This window comes from Grus americana, chromosome 4, assembly GCF_028858705.1.
Source record: "Grus americana isolate bGruAme1 chromosome 4, bGruAme1.mat, whole genome shotgun sequence".
Lineage (NCBI taxonomy): Eukaryota > Metazoa > Chordata > Aves > Gruiformes > Gruidae > Grus > Grus americana.
Window position 1 is genome coordinate 35858700 of NC_072855.1, and position 14007 is coordinate 35872706.

The window sequence follows — 14007 nt, forward strand, 5'->3', positions numbered from 1 at the left end:
GCTCTATCACGGCGGGTGCCTCCGCCGCCGTCCCGGTTCCCCTTCCGGCGCTGCGTCGGCTCGTCGCGCCTCCCCTTCCCGCCAGCTGCGCGGCCGGTTTGAATCGCGGCAGAAAGGCGGCGCCGCTGCTGGCAGGTGGGTCTCTCCTGAGGAGCTGGGCCGGGCCGGGGGGCGTCGGTGCCGGCGGGCACCCCGCGCCAGGCGGCGGAGGTCGGGCGGTGCGAGGCGGGGCAGGGGGACCGGTGGGGCCGCCGCCCGCCTTTTCTCCTCCCGAGGCGGCGGGCCTCGCCGCGGCTGGGCCCTGCCTGTCGCGAAGCGGGGTGCCCAGCCCAGCCCGCCTTTGGGCTCCTGGCGAAGGCCCGAGGTCTCCTTCATGACAGAAGCAGCAGCTGTGAAGCAAAAGTAAAGGTGTGAATAGCGCTATGCGTTTTCTTGCTTTATCTTTTTTAATACGTGAGTGTTACTAACTTAAAAGTGTTGTGTCAGGCGTCAGGCTGGTCTAATAAAGTGAGCTTTACTACTTTTAAAGTGAGGTGTGCAAAATACGTTGAATTAACAGAGATCTCCCATTCTCTCCCAGGTATTGAGACAGAGAAAGCAGATTTGTATCGGGGACAATTTTATGATAACTTTATCCTTAGTTGTATATTTAGCAGTATATACTGACTAGTGAAATGTCCTCAAAGAAGAAAACAAAGAGGAATCATTCAGGAAATAAATTAAAGGTATGTTTTGCTCATTTGAGCAGAATTAAAACAGCAATGTGTTGTTGTTTCACGGTGCTTTTGTGGCCTCTGCTCTGGTGTTGGCTGCACAGGTGTTAACGTGGGGCTTTGTTGGGAGCTGTGCTGTGCAGTGCCTGCTGGTGCGGGTTTGGGGTGTGGGTTTTTTCTTTTTCTATTTTTTCTTTTTTTTTTTCTTTTTTTTAGGAGTAAGTACATCATCAGGCAAAATGGGCTACTGGCTTTCAAACAGGCAAAAGTTTGAAAACAGTCTTGTAAAACTAAAGAGAATAGCTTAAAGAGGAAATAGTTGATGTGCCTATATTCGGTACAGTAGCAAAATTTGTGAGGCGCTGTGATGTGCTAGTAAAATTAAAAGCTTAGGAAGTTAGTGTTTTCTTCTTGTAATTCCCTTTCCATGCACGCACGTAGGAGTGAGGAAAGTTACTCCCACGCTTAGGGTGTGAATGACACGCTGATAAATATTTCATAAACTACTGCCCTTCTCCCCTGCCCTTCTGCTCTACAGAAGTGTCTGTGTAATACTTATAAATTCCACCTTTTATAAGAAGTTATGCATAGATTTTCATTTTTTTTAAAAGGAGAATCATTAAATTAGACAAGGATGGAAATTCATGTAATATAGAGATGAAAGAAGAAATATTTTAATGCCTGAAAAGAAAAAGGTTGCAGATCATAGAAACTAGATATTAGACTGTTATAAGATTTCAATGCTTATACCCTTAGTTTTATAAAATAAGACAAAGTTGATGCTACAGTATGGTATTAAATAGTAGAATATATAAGTTTTATACCATCACTTCACTTAGGAGGAAAAAAAAACCACCAGCCTGGGGGAAAAAAACATGCTTCAAATACTTTGTATTTGTAGTTCAGTAGTCAATATGATCCAGGTTAAATGTATATTTCTAGTCAAATGTACTTGAAGTTCATTGGCATATTTAACCTGTTTTACACTCAAAAAGCTGGATGAACTAGCTATTACTTTCATACTCATCCAGGAACACAAAGCCAGCTCCCATCCTCGTTGGAAATTCCTTTCACTAGAGGAACCAGATGTCTCAAGGATATTGAAGGTAGCAGAAACAAATCAACTCGAGGAGCTTGATGATTCATTTGGTTAGTATTAACTTCAGTGTCATTTAATGTATGGTTTTCATGAACAAACCAAATGGGCAAAATATTTCAGTGTTTACCTAGGAAAAGGTATTGTTTCTTTGCCAGAGAAAACTATGGGCAGGAGAGGCAGGGGTATTTTTGATAGTGTATTAGGTTTGCTTGGCAAGGTTTTGGTAGTGGGGAGGCTACAGAGGTGGCTTCTGCAAGAAGCTGCTAGAAGTTTCCCCAATGTCCGACAGAGCCAAGGTCAGCTAGCTCCAACATGGACCTGCCACTAGCCAAGGCCAAGCCCATCAGCAGCAGTGGTAGTGCCTCTGGGAGAACATAGTTAAGAAAGGGAAAAGAAAAAACTGCACAAGAGAAAACTGCAGCCAGAGAGAGGAGTGAGAATATGTGAGAGGAACAGCCCTGCAGACACCCACGTCAGTGAGGAAGGAGGGGCAGGAGGTGCTCCAGGCGCCAGAGCAGAGATCCCCCTGCAGCCCATGGAGAAGATCATGGTGAGGCAGACTGTCCCCCTGCAGCCCATGGAGGATGGTGGGGAGCAGGTATCTACCTGCAGCCCATGGAGGAGCCTGTGCCAGAGCAGGTGGAGGCACCTGAAGGAGGCTGTGACCCTGTGGGAAGCCCACGCTGGAGCAGGCTCCTGGCAGGACCTGTGGCCCTATGGAGAGAGGAGCCCAGGCTGGAGCAAACCTGCTGGCAGGACTTGTGACCCCGTGGGGGACCCACGCTGGAGCAGCTGGTGAGGAGCTGCAGCCCCTGGGAAGGACTCATGTTGGAGAAGTTGGTGGAGGACTGTCTCCCATGAGAGGGACCCCAGGCTGGAGCAGGGGCAGAGTGTGAGGAGTCCTCCCCCTGAGGAGGAAGGAGCGGCAGAGACGTGATGAACTGACCCCAACCTCCATTCCCTGTTCCTGGAGGCAGAGAAATCAGGAGTGAAGTTAAGCCTGGAAAGAAGGGAGGGGTGGGGGGAGGTGTTTTAAGACTTGGGTTTATTTCTTACTACTCTGTTTTGTTTGGTAATAAATTAGATTAATTTTTTTCTAAGTTTTTCTGTTTTGCTCATGACAGTAACTGGTGAGTGATCTCTCCCTGTCCTTGTCTTGACCCATGAGCCTTCCGTTATACTTTCTCTCCCCTGTCCAGCTGAGGAGGGGGGTGACAGCCGCTTTGGTGGACACCTGGCCTCCAGCCAGGGTCAACCCACTGCAGAGCACGGTATTATATTCTGTCATTTAGGAAGTAACGTGAATAATGCTGTAATACACACAAGTAAAAATTGATGGAAGAATACTGGCTATTGAAGTTTTGTAGTCTGAATGGTAGAATTCACGCAATATAACATTGCAATTGTGTCAGAATTTGCATTTTAAAAGGAAAGTTAAATGTCTTAAGTTACACCATTACACAAATTATGAGGTGAAATTTTTGCTATTGTAAGAGTATGCGTGGCAGCAAACTTAAACATTCACAGGGATGTTCTACTTAAAAAAATAACATCGTAAAAGCATACTATTTTTGGCGAAGCTATGGGAGTTGTGCAATGTGTCCTCAGTATACTGGAAGAGAATCAATTTAGATGGAATAGGTGGCCCCATGTGAAGTCCTCTGTTATTAAATATATATCTAGCTCTTATATGTCGACGTCAGTAAGAAAAATCTTTGCAAAACTGTGTAATTAGAAGTTGTAGAGGAAATGCAAAGAACTGTTTCTCAGCTGTAATATTTATTACTCTGTGAAAATCATGGAAATATACATGTAACTACTAGAAACAACATTGAAAGTGACCTATAAAGGACAATGTAGGAAAAGGATTGTCATAAGGGAAAGGCTTGGAAATTAAAAGCTTTTCCATTCCTCATCTCTGTGGTATGTGTTAAAAACTATAAAAAGGATGCCCACTAACACTAATGTAAGCTAACACTAAATTTCTGTTGTAATGTGCTTAAAAAAAAGAAATACCTGTTATAGAAAGCAGACTAAAACCTTAAGGTTCTCAGAGTTTTAATCTATTTTGATAGCTACCTTCAAGAATTCTACATTTACAAACTTTCTGTAGCAGCTGTAACTGTTGTCTTATCGCATCCAATAAAGCAGCTAAAAATCCATATTAAAAAAAAGGTAACATTTAGAAAGTAGGTGTTTAAATGTATAGAAGATTGATGCATGCGATAGCAAAAAGAGACTTTAAATAAACTGTACAAAATGTTTTGCTTGTTATATGCCATATGTACATGCTGAGCTGTCATTCACCTTTGGTTTCAGTTTGTAAAGAAATAGCAGGTGGATGAGTATAGAAACTCTGAAGCTTTTCACTGTATATATTTTTCCTAATCCTCAAGTAAAACTTTTAACAAGACTTCCTTTGTATTAACGAGCAAACCACAAAAATTCTAAACTTAATGGCAGGCAGCACTAGCACGTCCATGCTCTTTGCCTGAACAGATCAGAACAATTTTCACGTGGCTTATTTTCTGTTCCTTATAGATCACCCTTTGCACAGTACTGCTGTGGATGCTTATGGGGAGGAACATTCACCAAACGAGTCACTTGGTCATGTTTCAGCTCCAAAAAGGAAAAATACGGAAAGAAGGTCTGGTGAAAAAAAAATAAAATGCCAGCATTTAATTTAATCTTTAGATTTTTAGATTACATGGGGAAAATGTTCTGTTTGTCGGGCTTCCCTAGTTGCTTATTGAACAGATGCTTTAACTTAAAATTTCCCAGCTGAGAAACCAAAAGAGTAAGTAAGGTTGAGGAAAGTAGAAAAGAAATGGGAGAATAAATTAAGAGTTTGCCTTTTGTAAGCAGTGCATTGATTTAAGTACTCACTGTATTTATTTTTTTCTATATGAAAGGATTTTAAAATACTTCTGTGAGGTATTAATTAGTTTTCTAAATGCTGGTGTCTTTAAAGTTAAAAGGTGGAAAAATTGAAAAATAGGTAGAAGGCAGTTAAATTGTAGGTAACAAAGAAAATTATTTTTCAAGTCTCTTAGAAATTTTAAAATACTCATTTGTTAAATCAAATTTGGTTTAAATCTGAAATAGTTCTTATTTGAATTAAATAGCAAGGCAATAATAGTGCTTATATGAGAGTATGAATTTTGGGGGTTTTTATTTCCAACCCCGCCCCTTACCAAGAAAGTCTTCTCCATTCCTGCTAAAATATCCTCAATAATCATTTTGTCTCTGTTTTGAAGTTTGTCCTCAATACAACATGACTGTCCCGGTGGTCAGTTAGTAATGGATTTCTAAATTGTCGCGAGGGTTGCTGTTGAGGAATAAAGATTCTGTTCCCTGTATGTGCCATTTGCAACTTTTTATGTAGTTGATTTAGGAGGCACAAACTGAATGACATAGCAATACAGAATGTTACCCAAACCCTCAGATTTTGTTGTTTACATCATTGAAGATCATTATTTATCAGTGTGTAGCAGGTTTACACATGGCTATTTTTCTTTTCCTAGTAAAAAAGCGCATTGCTTAAAAACACCTGATGGGGATGTTCAGAAATTCAACACACCAGATTCAGAAGATGAGCCCCTTCAGGAGGATGCGGTACAGAAAAAGTTGCATGAGAGTGTCAGTCAATTTAATTTCAACTTAACTTCATGCCATGTCTGCATTAGAGAGGAGGGGAGAGCAAGACCTTTCATTTGTTTTTTAGTACTTCCTTAGTACTTAATTGTATCCCATATCATTAATCCTCAAAGTATTCCTGTCAGATGGCCAAGTCAAATGCTTAAAGCTACAGTCATCATGTCAATGGGGAATATAATAGCCAGGTATTCCCAGGTCCTGTAGCCCATTCTCTTGCTCTTTTGGGAATATGTTCTTTCCTTCTTTGAAATAACTTTTTTATATCTGGAATATATGTTCTTAAAGAATGGCATACTAAATGGAATATAAATCCCTTGTACTTGTTCAATATTGAAGTAAGAACATATTTAGGAGAGAATTGAATTTTTCATTGATAAAATTAATTTTGAATATATATTAGACAAAAAACAGTTGTTTTTGAATGAGTGTTTTTCCACACTTAGACCACAATTAGTGTAAAATGCTTTTGGCCCACTTAGCTGCCAGGCGTGCAAAGGAAAAGTTAACTATCTGCAGACTTGAGAAGGTAGGCCTGTGATAAAAGAAGCTATCCACTAGTTTGCATAGAAGTTTTTCCGCGTGTTGAAATTTAGTGGAATTGTTGAAAAAAGTGTTGTCAAATTCAGTACAGAGTGTTAGCCTTTCATCAGTAAACTGCATGTGTGTTGTAGAATTACTGTTGGTGTCATAAAGTCTTCAAAGTAGAGAAAGAATTAGGACAAAATGTGGGTGAAAAGTAAGGTAAGGAGGTGCTGTTGATCAGAGAACTGTTAATTTTGGCAATAATTGCTGAACTGAGGGGCCATGTGCTCCTTAAAATGTCCCTCCTGCTGGATGGCCAGTGGCTGACATGTCAGTCAGGCAACTGCTGTCCCTCAGCAGTGTGATCGCTGTGCTGTGATTCTGGCAATATAGGCCTAAGCATATGGTACTGACATTTTGGTCGTGAAAAACTAATACTTCTGTGTGTTCTGCCTAATTGCCATCTTTCAGAATTTTAAATGAGTGAACCTAGCGTTTGGGTTTTTTTTTTTTTTAAAGTTAATCTGCTTTTTATATCACAGAAGGCTCTGAATACTACTCAATTCCAGGTGAAAAAGAAGCGGCCTTCAGAGACCACCACATTGGATCCTTCTGGTAAAGTAGACTTTTCAAAACTCCCATATAGCCTTTCCTCATTCAAGATGAATGCTTTTCTGTAACTCAGTGGTTTAGTTTCTGGTATGTAGCAACATACTGCTTCTAGAAATGGGAGGTTTTAGTTTCAGTTTTGGTCTAGACACCCATTAGCAACAGTTAAATGGAGGGTCTGGTGTGCCATGATCCCCATGGTTTGCAACCCTGGACTTGCCTATTGCTTCCCTGAAGAGGTAAGGTGTAGGTGTGCGTTATCCCTTGCATGCGGGCTGGTTCCCTTTGGAGGGAAGCTTGGGTCCGTGGATTTGGAGCTGTAAGACACTTCAGTACATCCCGTAGCCTGGAAGCCTGGAGCACCAGCTGTGGGGCAGAGCTTGGAGTGCCCCCGACTTACAGTGGAGGCACAGCTGGTAGGATAAAGACCTTTGAGATAAGGAGCTTCAAGACAGTGGCATGTTTTGGTAGAGAGAAACTTTTTCTCAGGTGTCATCTTGCTTCCTTTGAACAGTACCTCATCATATTCAAGTCCTAGATTTACATCTAGAGTGTGTGAAGAAGCATGGTTTAACTTTTTGTGGAATTAGTTAATAATACTATTGCAAAGCTTAAAGAAACATATTTGTGTATAACTTTTTTTGGAAGCATGTATGGTATTAATACAAAATGTATACAAATATGATATAACAACTCATGATTCTTTGAGTAATGCAGGTTGCCCAAACTCAGGCTAATAGTTTTTACAGCACAAACAGCTATATCTGCAGTACACTGTGCGGTTTATCCGTTAGTTTACTAACGTGCTCCTGGACTTGCTTGAAATGATGAAGAATAAGAAATAAGTTGTATATGATTGATCATCCAAATTCTAAAGTGTTCCCAGATAAATCTATCATAGTTGCTTAGCCCAAGACAGATGAAATAATTCATATATCCCTCTCTTCAAGTTTCATATTATTCATAACATCTAGATGATTATGTTAATGGCAGGCACAATAACTTTTCTATTATTTTAGAACACGTACCAGAATTGTGCAATGCTTATCTTTATTCTCTTGTTTCAGTGAATAGCCCATGTTCTGTACACATTTGGTGTCCCAAAGAGCTGAAGAGATCTCCTACAGATATTACAGAACTGGATGTCGTTCTGGCTGAATTTGAGAAGATGGCAGCAAATTACAGGTAAATGTTCTGCTTTCCTATGGCTGAACACTCAAAGTTTTAAAAAACAAATTACATGCGTTTTTGCTAATGGACTGTCCTTTAGGGAATGCAGTATTGCATGGTTACATTCTGATGTTATTTTAATGATTATTAGATTTCTGTGACACAAATATTTTTTCATATGCAGTCTTGAGGTGGTCTCCAGGAATTTGATATTTTTCCAAACATAAGAACAACACATCTCAGCTGATGTTTTTCAATGTAGAAATTAAGCTATTGCTTAAAGAAAGCAATCAGAAAGATCTGCAGTTGCCTGTGCCGCTAGCTGCTTAACACTGAGTTTTACTCGTTACTCGAATGTTTTTGGATGAGATTTCTCCTTTACTAAACCAAATGGGTTGTGTCTTGTCCCTCTGACTTCCCCAGACAGAGCATAGAATCAAACATTGGCAGAAAAGCTATCAATGGCTTCTGTTCCACTTTCAAGGACCAAATCACTGATCTTGTAAGTATACTATAAATAAAATCAATTTTGTGGTAGTGATTATAGAGCTGTATATTACATTGTAGTCAAAATGCCTATGGTTTTATATTGTCCTTGACACATTTATTGTATGATACTTTACATTTTGTAATCTCTTGTCAGGATAAATAATACGAAAACAGAGTTTGCTGTGTGCAGGTTATGATTTGCAGCCTCTGTGCTGGCATTCATGAGAATGGCCTTTAGACGCAACGCTGCGGTTGTGCAAGTACGTTGCAAAATTGGCAGCTGTTTAGAATAGGGAAGCATCTAATAATCCTGAAGTATTTGTCATATCTAAAGCATTATGTAGTAAAACTGGAGAGCTGCATAATTTGAATGAGCAAACAGTTATGTCAAACACCGTTTTAAAAGCTCGTGGACTGGAGTTGTAAAAGATTGATGATTTAATCTTTATACTGCATCTCAGTCACTCTTGTGTAGAGGCCTGACTAAGGCTTCTAACGTAGTTCAGGGAAAATCATCCTTTTTTAATTAACAGTTTGAACCTAACTGTAAAAAGCTCATTAGCTTAGATTAGATTTCTTCTCACTAATTACATCTAGTAAACTCAGAACTTTGCAGGAGTTGTGGTAAGCACAACGGATGAGTACCAGAACTGTAATTCTGAGTGATTTGTTAGAATAAGCAAGTTTTAAAATGACTAGATTTCTACATTTTCTATGAAATTATAGAAAAATTAAGCTAGGTAGTTATTACACTAATCGGTACAAGGAGTATTACTTGCACTAACTAGTGCAAGATGACTAATTTTGTGCTACAGTCTTCCTCTGGCATGAAGAGAGAGGAAAGAACTCGTAATCTTCCTTTGAACCAGTGTTGGTTTTTTAATAGCTTTTTAAGTTACTCCAAGGTAATTCTTGCAACCGTGTTTTTAGGAGGATAGAGATGAAATTAAGATCCACAGTCAGTCTGTAATTCTTCTTTTTCCTCTATAGATAGCAGAAGTCCAGGAATTAAAGAATATGAAGAAAAAAAATGCGAAGGTAAATACATATCTGAAAGATGTGCTATCACTAGGCTGTACAGCATACAGAGGCGGGCATTGAAACTTCAAAAAGTTGACTAAGAAATAAAATAATTCACAAAAAAGTGTACTGTACTACAGAATCAACTGCACAAATAGAGGATAGAGGTTTTTCTAAAAGATCTGAGGAAATTTGATGGATTGCAAACTCTGTACATATACTGCTATACCGGTGTAAGAAGGAGTAGTACACATCAGGGTGTGTAGGTATCTATGCATGTAAATTACTCTTTTCTTTAATGATCACCAGTGAAGCCCCTGGAGAGCCAATTAAATATTGAGAGCTAACCTTCAAGAAACAGAGATGATTATAAAATCTAGGAGAGCAGCAAAGATGGTGACTTGTGAGGACAGAATTGGGTTGTTTAATTTAAAGGAGAGAAGTCTAAGGGAACCTGCGTTCCCTAAATATATGCAAGATTTCTGTTCAGAAGGCGGCAGTTTCTCTGTTTGTTCAGAACGAGTAGTAATTGACTGAAAATGCCACAAAGGAATGTTGATGGAAAGAGGAACTAGTGTAAGTTATCCTTATTTTGCCTCTTACACATTTTTTAAAAATCAGATTTCATGTGCTAAATTTATAATTATTTTTCAATTGAATGTTGTAATAAAGACAGCTTAACTATCCTTAGTTACGGCAATCATACCGAACATACATTCATATTACTCTGCATTTTTCAAACAAAAACCTGCCGGAGTTGATCATGTTTGTGTTCAAAATGTGACAAACTCCTCTTGTGTGACTGTAAATCCAGTGTTCCTTAAGAGAAATTTTGGATGAAAATGAGAGTTTAACACTTTAAAGTTCTCTAAAATATCTAAAATATGAATTTCAAATATGGCAGTTTATAAGGTCTGGTATCTTGGAATCTTCCACACCAAGAATCAGAAGCATAAAACCTCAGAGACAAAAGCCAGTAGCATTTGAGTTGTTGCCTTTGAAGTCACAGAAACCATTTCAAAGACTTTCCTCACTGTTTCAGGTAATAACAAACATCAAGAAGAAAAGGCAGCGACTGTTGCAACTCAGAGAAGAGCTAATTGGGTATGTTTCTAATGAAGCACAATAATAGCCTGAAGAGCTTAAGGAGTCTGGTATTTTTTAACTCAGAAGTGAAAGTACTATTTTTTTGTTCTTTCATTTTGACGAAACTCTGTATCTGTTCTGTATTGCTTTCTGTTTTTACAAAAGCTTGGGATAACCTCTCATTTCCATATTTCATTCTTGCAAGTTCTCTTAGCTAACTAGTAACTGGGATGGTATTTCAGACTGTAAGTTCATTAAAAAACCCGCTAACGTTACAATTGGAATTGCAAAGGTGATGAATCATAAATTTACAAAGGTAATACAGAGAGCTTTTCTGGTTTTGAGGTGGGAGAATGTAGTTCACCACTGTGATTTGTCAGGGATGCCTCTGAATACATGGTTTGCATCCATCTCATGGGGCCACACAATTCCCTTTCTCCAACTTGGCATTAATCTTAAGTATCATTTAGATACACAACATAGAAATTACGTTCTCTGGAAGAACCATTAGACTGCCCCAAATCCAGCTGGTTACTAGTGACAAGCTTTGTACTGAAGCTGCCTGTAACACACGTGTTAACTCTGTAGGGAACTGTGGGCTTGGATGCACAAAGGCAGATGAAAGCCTTTCCTCCATGGCCACGAGTTTTGTTTTCTTTGCAGTATTAAGCACAAACACTCAAAGAAATAATTAAAGGCATCCCTCAACATGGGTTTGAATTCCTGCACAGATTGAAAGCTCTCTTCACATTTTTCTATTGGTTGTGTTTTAATCATTTGATCATTTTAAGAAAGCTTTTCTGCTGTGGGACTATTAAATGAAAATGGCTTTTGGTGTCCGGATTTTGGAGTGCTAATTTAACATGTTGAGCCCTCCAGTTTACTTAGGCAGAGGCGTACATAATTTGTAGATCCTGAGCGTGCTTCAGCATAAGCACTGAATAGCTCAGCCTGCAGCAGGTGTGTGCAGAGCAGAACACTGGGCACGTAAGAAACTTCACTTGAAAAATGTGAGTGCTTAAGAGAGAGTGGCTGTATTGTCAGACTCACAAGTGAGATGTGGAAAAAAGTTGGGCGTTTTTTGTGGATTTGGACCCATGCTCCTATTTAAATAATATGCTGGTTGGTCTAATTAAACAGTATGTTCTACTTAAACAGTACTAACCTGGGCTTTCTATTTCTGACCAACCTTTCCCTTATGTCTTCTGAGGAAATATGGTCATAGTTACTCCTGAAATAAATATCAGATATAGTCATCAAAGCCTTGATCTTTTTCAGAGTTGAACCACAACTGATAAAACTACAAAGAGAATATGCTGAGTTACAGGAAAGGAAATCTTCCTTGAGGCAGGCAACTGAATTACTTACTGATTTAAAGGAACTACAGCAAGACTGTTTGGATTATAGAGAAGAAAACCCAAGAGACAAAGTGGTAGTAAGTACATATTTTGCATGTGTTTCTGAACTGTTCTGGATCCTCCCCCCCCCCCCCCCCCCGACTGATGAGCATTTCTATTAAAGTTTAACTTATATTGAATAGCAATATTTTGTTAATTGCCCTTGTGGAAACAACTTGAGAATCACTGCTGTAACTGTACTACAGTATCTCACTCATTTTTTTGATCTCATGTTAGAAACTAAAGTATTTCAGAGAGGATCCTGCTACCTTGCTGTCTATGTCGAGGAATTCAAAGGACATAGAAACGTAACCGTTGTCCTCAGACCTAACATTTTAATAGAAACTGATGAAAGATTAACAGTGAGAAACAAGTAATCCATTTCTTTTCTTGTTATTGTTCAAAGGTAGGGAAAGCTCTGGTACTTAACATGTCTGTTCTGTAAGATATTTAACGCTAAGAACAGCACCTGTATTTCATCACCAGATTAATTTCTCATGTAGCCCTAGAACTCCTTCCTCTTCTACCGTAGCTCAGGACCTGGTGTGGTACATGCCTGCCATGTGTAAAGGAAATCCTACCATTTCAGAAGACTCTCTAATGTTGGCTGTTCTTTGCTTTTAAAAATCACATTTGCACCATTTCAGATAGAGGAAAAAATAAATACAGAGATGTAAGTGATTTTTCCAGAAGTTTAAAAATGTTGTCGTGTAATTTTATTTCCTTAACAACAGTACGGAACTTCCAGCCTACCAGCTCTTCTGCTGGAGTCACGGAGAATTCTAGGAGCAGAAAGACACTTTCACAATATCAATATGAAACTGGAAGAGGCTCTGGATGTACAAAGAGGAAAGTTATCGAAGAAAGATTAAGTGCTTTTTAATAGACTTTGACATTTGTTAGGAACAATTATTAGAATGGACAGTGTTTAAAGCTTGTTTAATCACTGTTGCTCTATTTTGCTTCAATGTTTAGTCAGTGATTTAATCAGAGATTTTATCTTTCTATTGTCAAATAGTCTGTGTGAGAACTTACAATGTCAGTGAAATTAATGAAACAGCAATTCCAGTTAAAGTACTAAAGCTTTTCTGTGCTCTGTTAACTACGTTGGGGTTTAGTCTTGGGCTATTAAACTAACATAATCTTTAAAGCAATATACACTTTTAAAAGAGAACTCATAGACTTTGGTTGAATTAGTGATAGATCTTTTTATTAGAATTGTATTTGAAATAAACTATTTTCTCCAATTTCTGGAATAAATATATTTTACTTGGCTTATCAGTAAAACTTGGACATACAACTAACAAAATAGAAACTGCACAGCAGAAAGTATTAAAAGTGCTAAACTTGGAGCAGCATTCGTGATGAGTTTTCAGTCCAGTACTCTTCAGCTCCTGTGTAATCTTCCATGATCTCCTCGTGCCTGTTGAAGATCATCCAACTGTGAGGATACTTGTTTGTTAGCAGTTACTCAGATCTTTGTCTTACAGCTCTGGAAAAGCATTTTTGAACTATATTGCAGTATCTTTCATAGAAGGCATACGATACACAGGCTTCATTGCCAGCAGGCTGTTTGCTAGCCAAGCCTGTGGTTAGCTGCCTTCTTCACTGCAAGTGTCCTGTTTCCTTAAAGCTTCCAAAAAAACTTCATCAGGAATTTCTTCCATGGCGTAATTCAGACTATCATTTGCAGCTTCAGCTAGTTCCATATCTTCAGTAGCTTCTAGGAAATAGGCATCATCACTTGCATTGTCCCACTCACTGTCTGACAACAGGAAGTCTTGAGACAAGCTTTTTTCTAGAGATACTGAGCTTTTTGACAGGTCTGACACATTAGAATGCAGTTTTACTTTCTCTTCTGTGTTCCCCCTTTCATCCATTAGTGTGTACTCTTCTTCCTTTTAGAAACAAGAATACTACTTATTCCATATGAAATTGGTCTTCATGCCTTGAACTGCTCAACTCTGAAAGTTTGAAACTCATACTGTCACATACAATGGATACTATAGAAAGCCAGCCAACAGGACAGATTTCCCAGCAGGTTAATTTAAAGCCATGTTACCCCGTGGTACACCCGGTTACCTTATTTTAATAGGAATGGAAACTTGCTGTTTTTCTAGCAAACTACAAGTAGTCTGTTGTATACAGCTTTTTAAAATAATACAAGGTTAAAACTAGTTTTAGTGTCTGTTTAAAGATAATGTCAGGATCTGAAAATGCATTTAAACTGCCCTTTCTATGAAGT

The 14007-nt window shown here is 38.9% G+C and overlaps 2 protein-coding genes across 10 annotated transcripts in view; one reads left to right on the forward strand and one right to left on the reverse strand.

Annotated features, from left to right (window-relative positions):
- Positions 1–13011, forward strand: CENPU (centromere protein U). 3 transcript variants are annotated; one of them, XM_054823870.1, is made up of 12 exons: positions 1–135; positions 581–725; positions 1745–1862; positions 4354–4459; positions 5337–5451; positions 6534–6606; positions 7668–7785; positions 8194–8272; positions 9250–9297; positions 10322–10383; positions 11644–11800; positions 12497–13011. In XM_054823870.1, the coding sequence occupies exons 2-12, from the start codon at positions 675–677 to the stop codon at positions 12632–12634; spliced, it is 1065 nt and encodes a 354-aa protein (XP_054679845.1). In that variant the 5' UTR covers positions 1–135; positions 581–674; the 3' UTR covers positions 12635–13011. The 3 variants fall into 3 exon arrangements, with proteins under 3 accessions (XP_054679845.1, XP_054679844.1, XP_054679846.1); XM_054823869.1 differs by having other exon boundaries at positions 73–408; XM_054823871.1 differs by having other exon boundaries at positions 73–408; positions 5337–5427.
- PRIMPOL (primase and DNA directed polymerase) overlaps positions 12951–14007 on the reverse strand; it is an 18074-nt gene continuing 17017 nt past the window's right edge. For all 7 annotated transcript variants that reach the window (XM_054823867.1, XM_054823868.1, XM_054823861.1 and 4 more), the window contains one exon: positions 12951–13660. In XM_054823867.1, the coding sequence (XP_054679842.1) occupies positions 13355–13660 (306 nt within the window). In that variant the 3' untranslated portion in view covers positions 12951–13354. The remainder of the gene's footprint in view (positions 13661–14007) is intronic.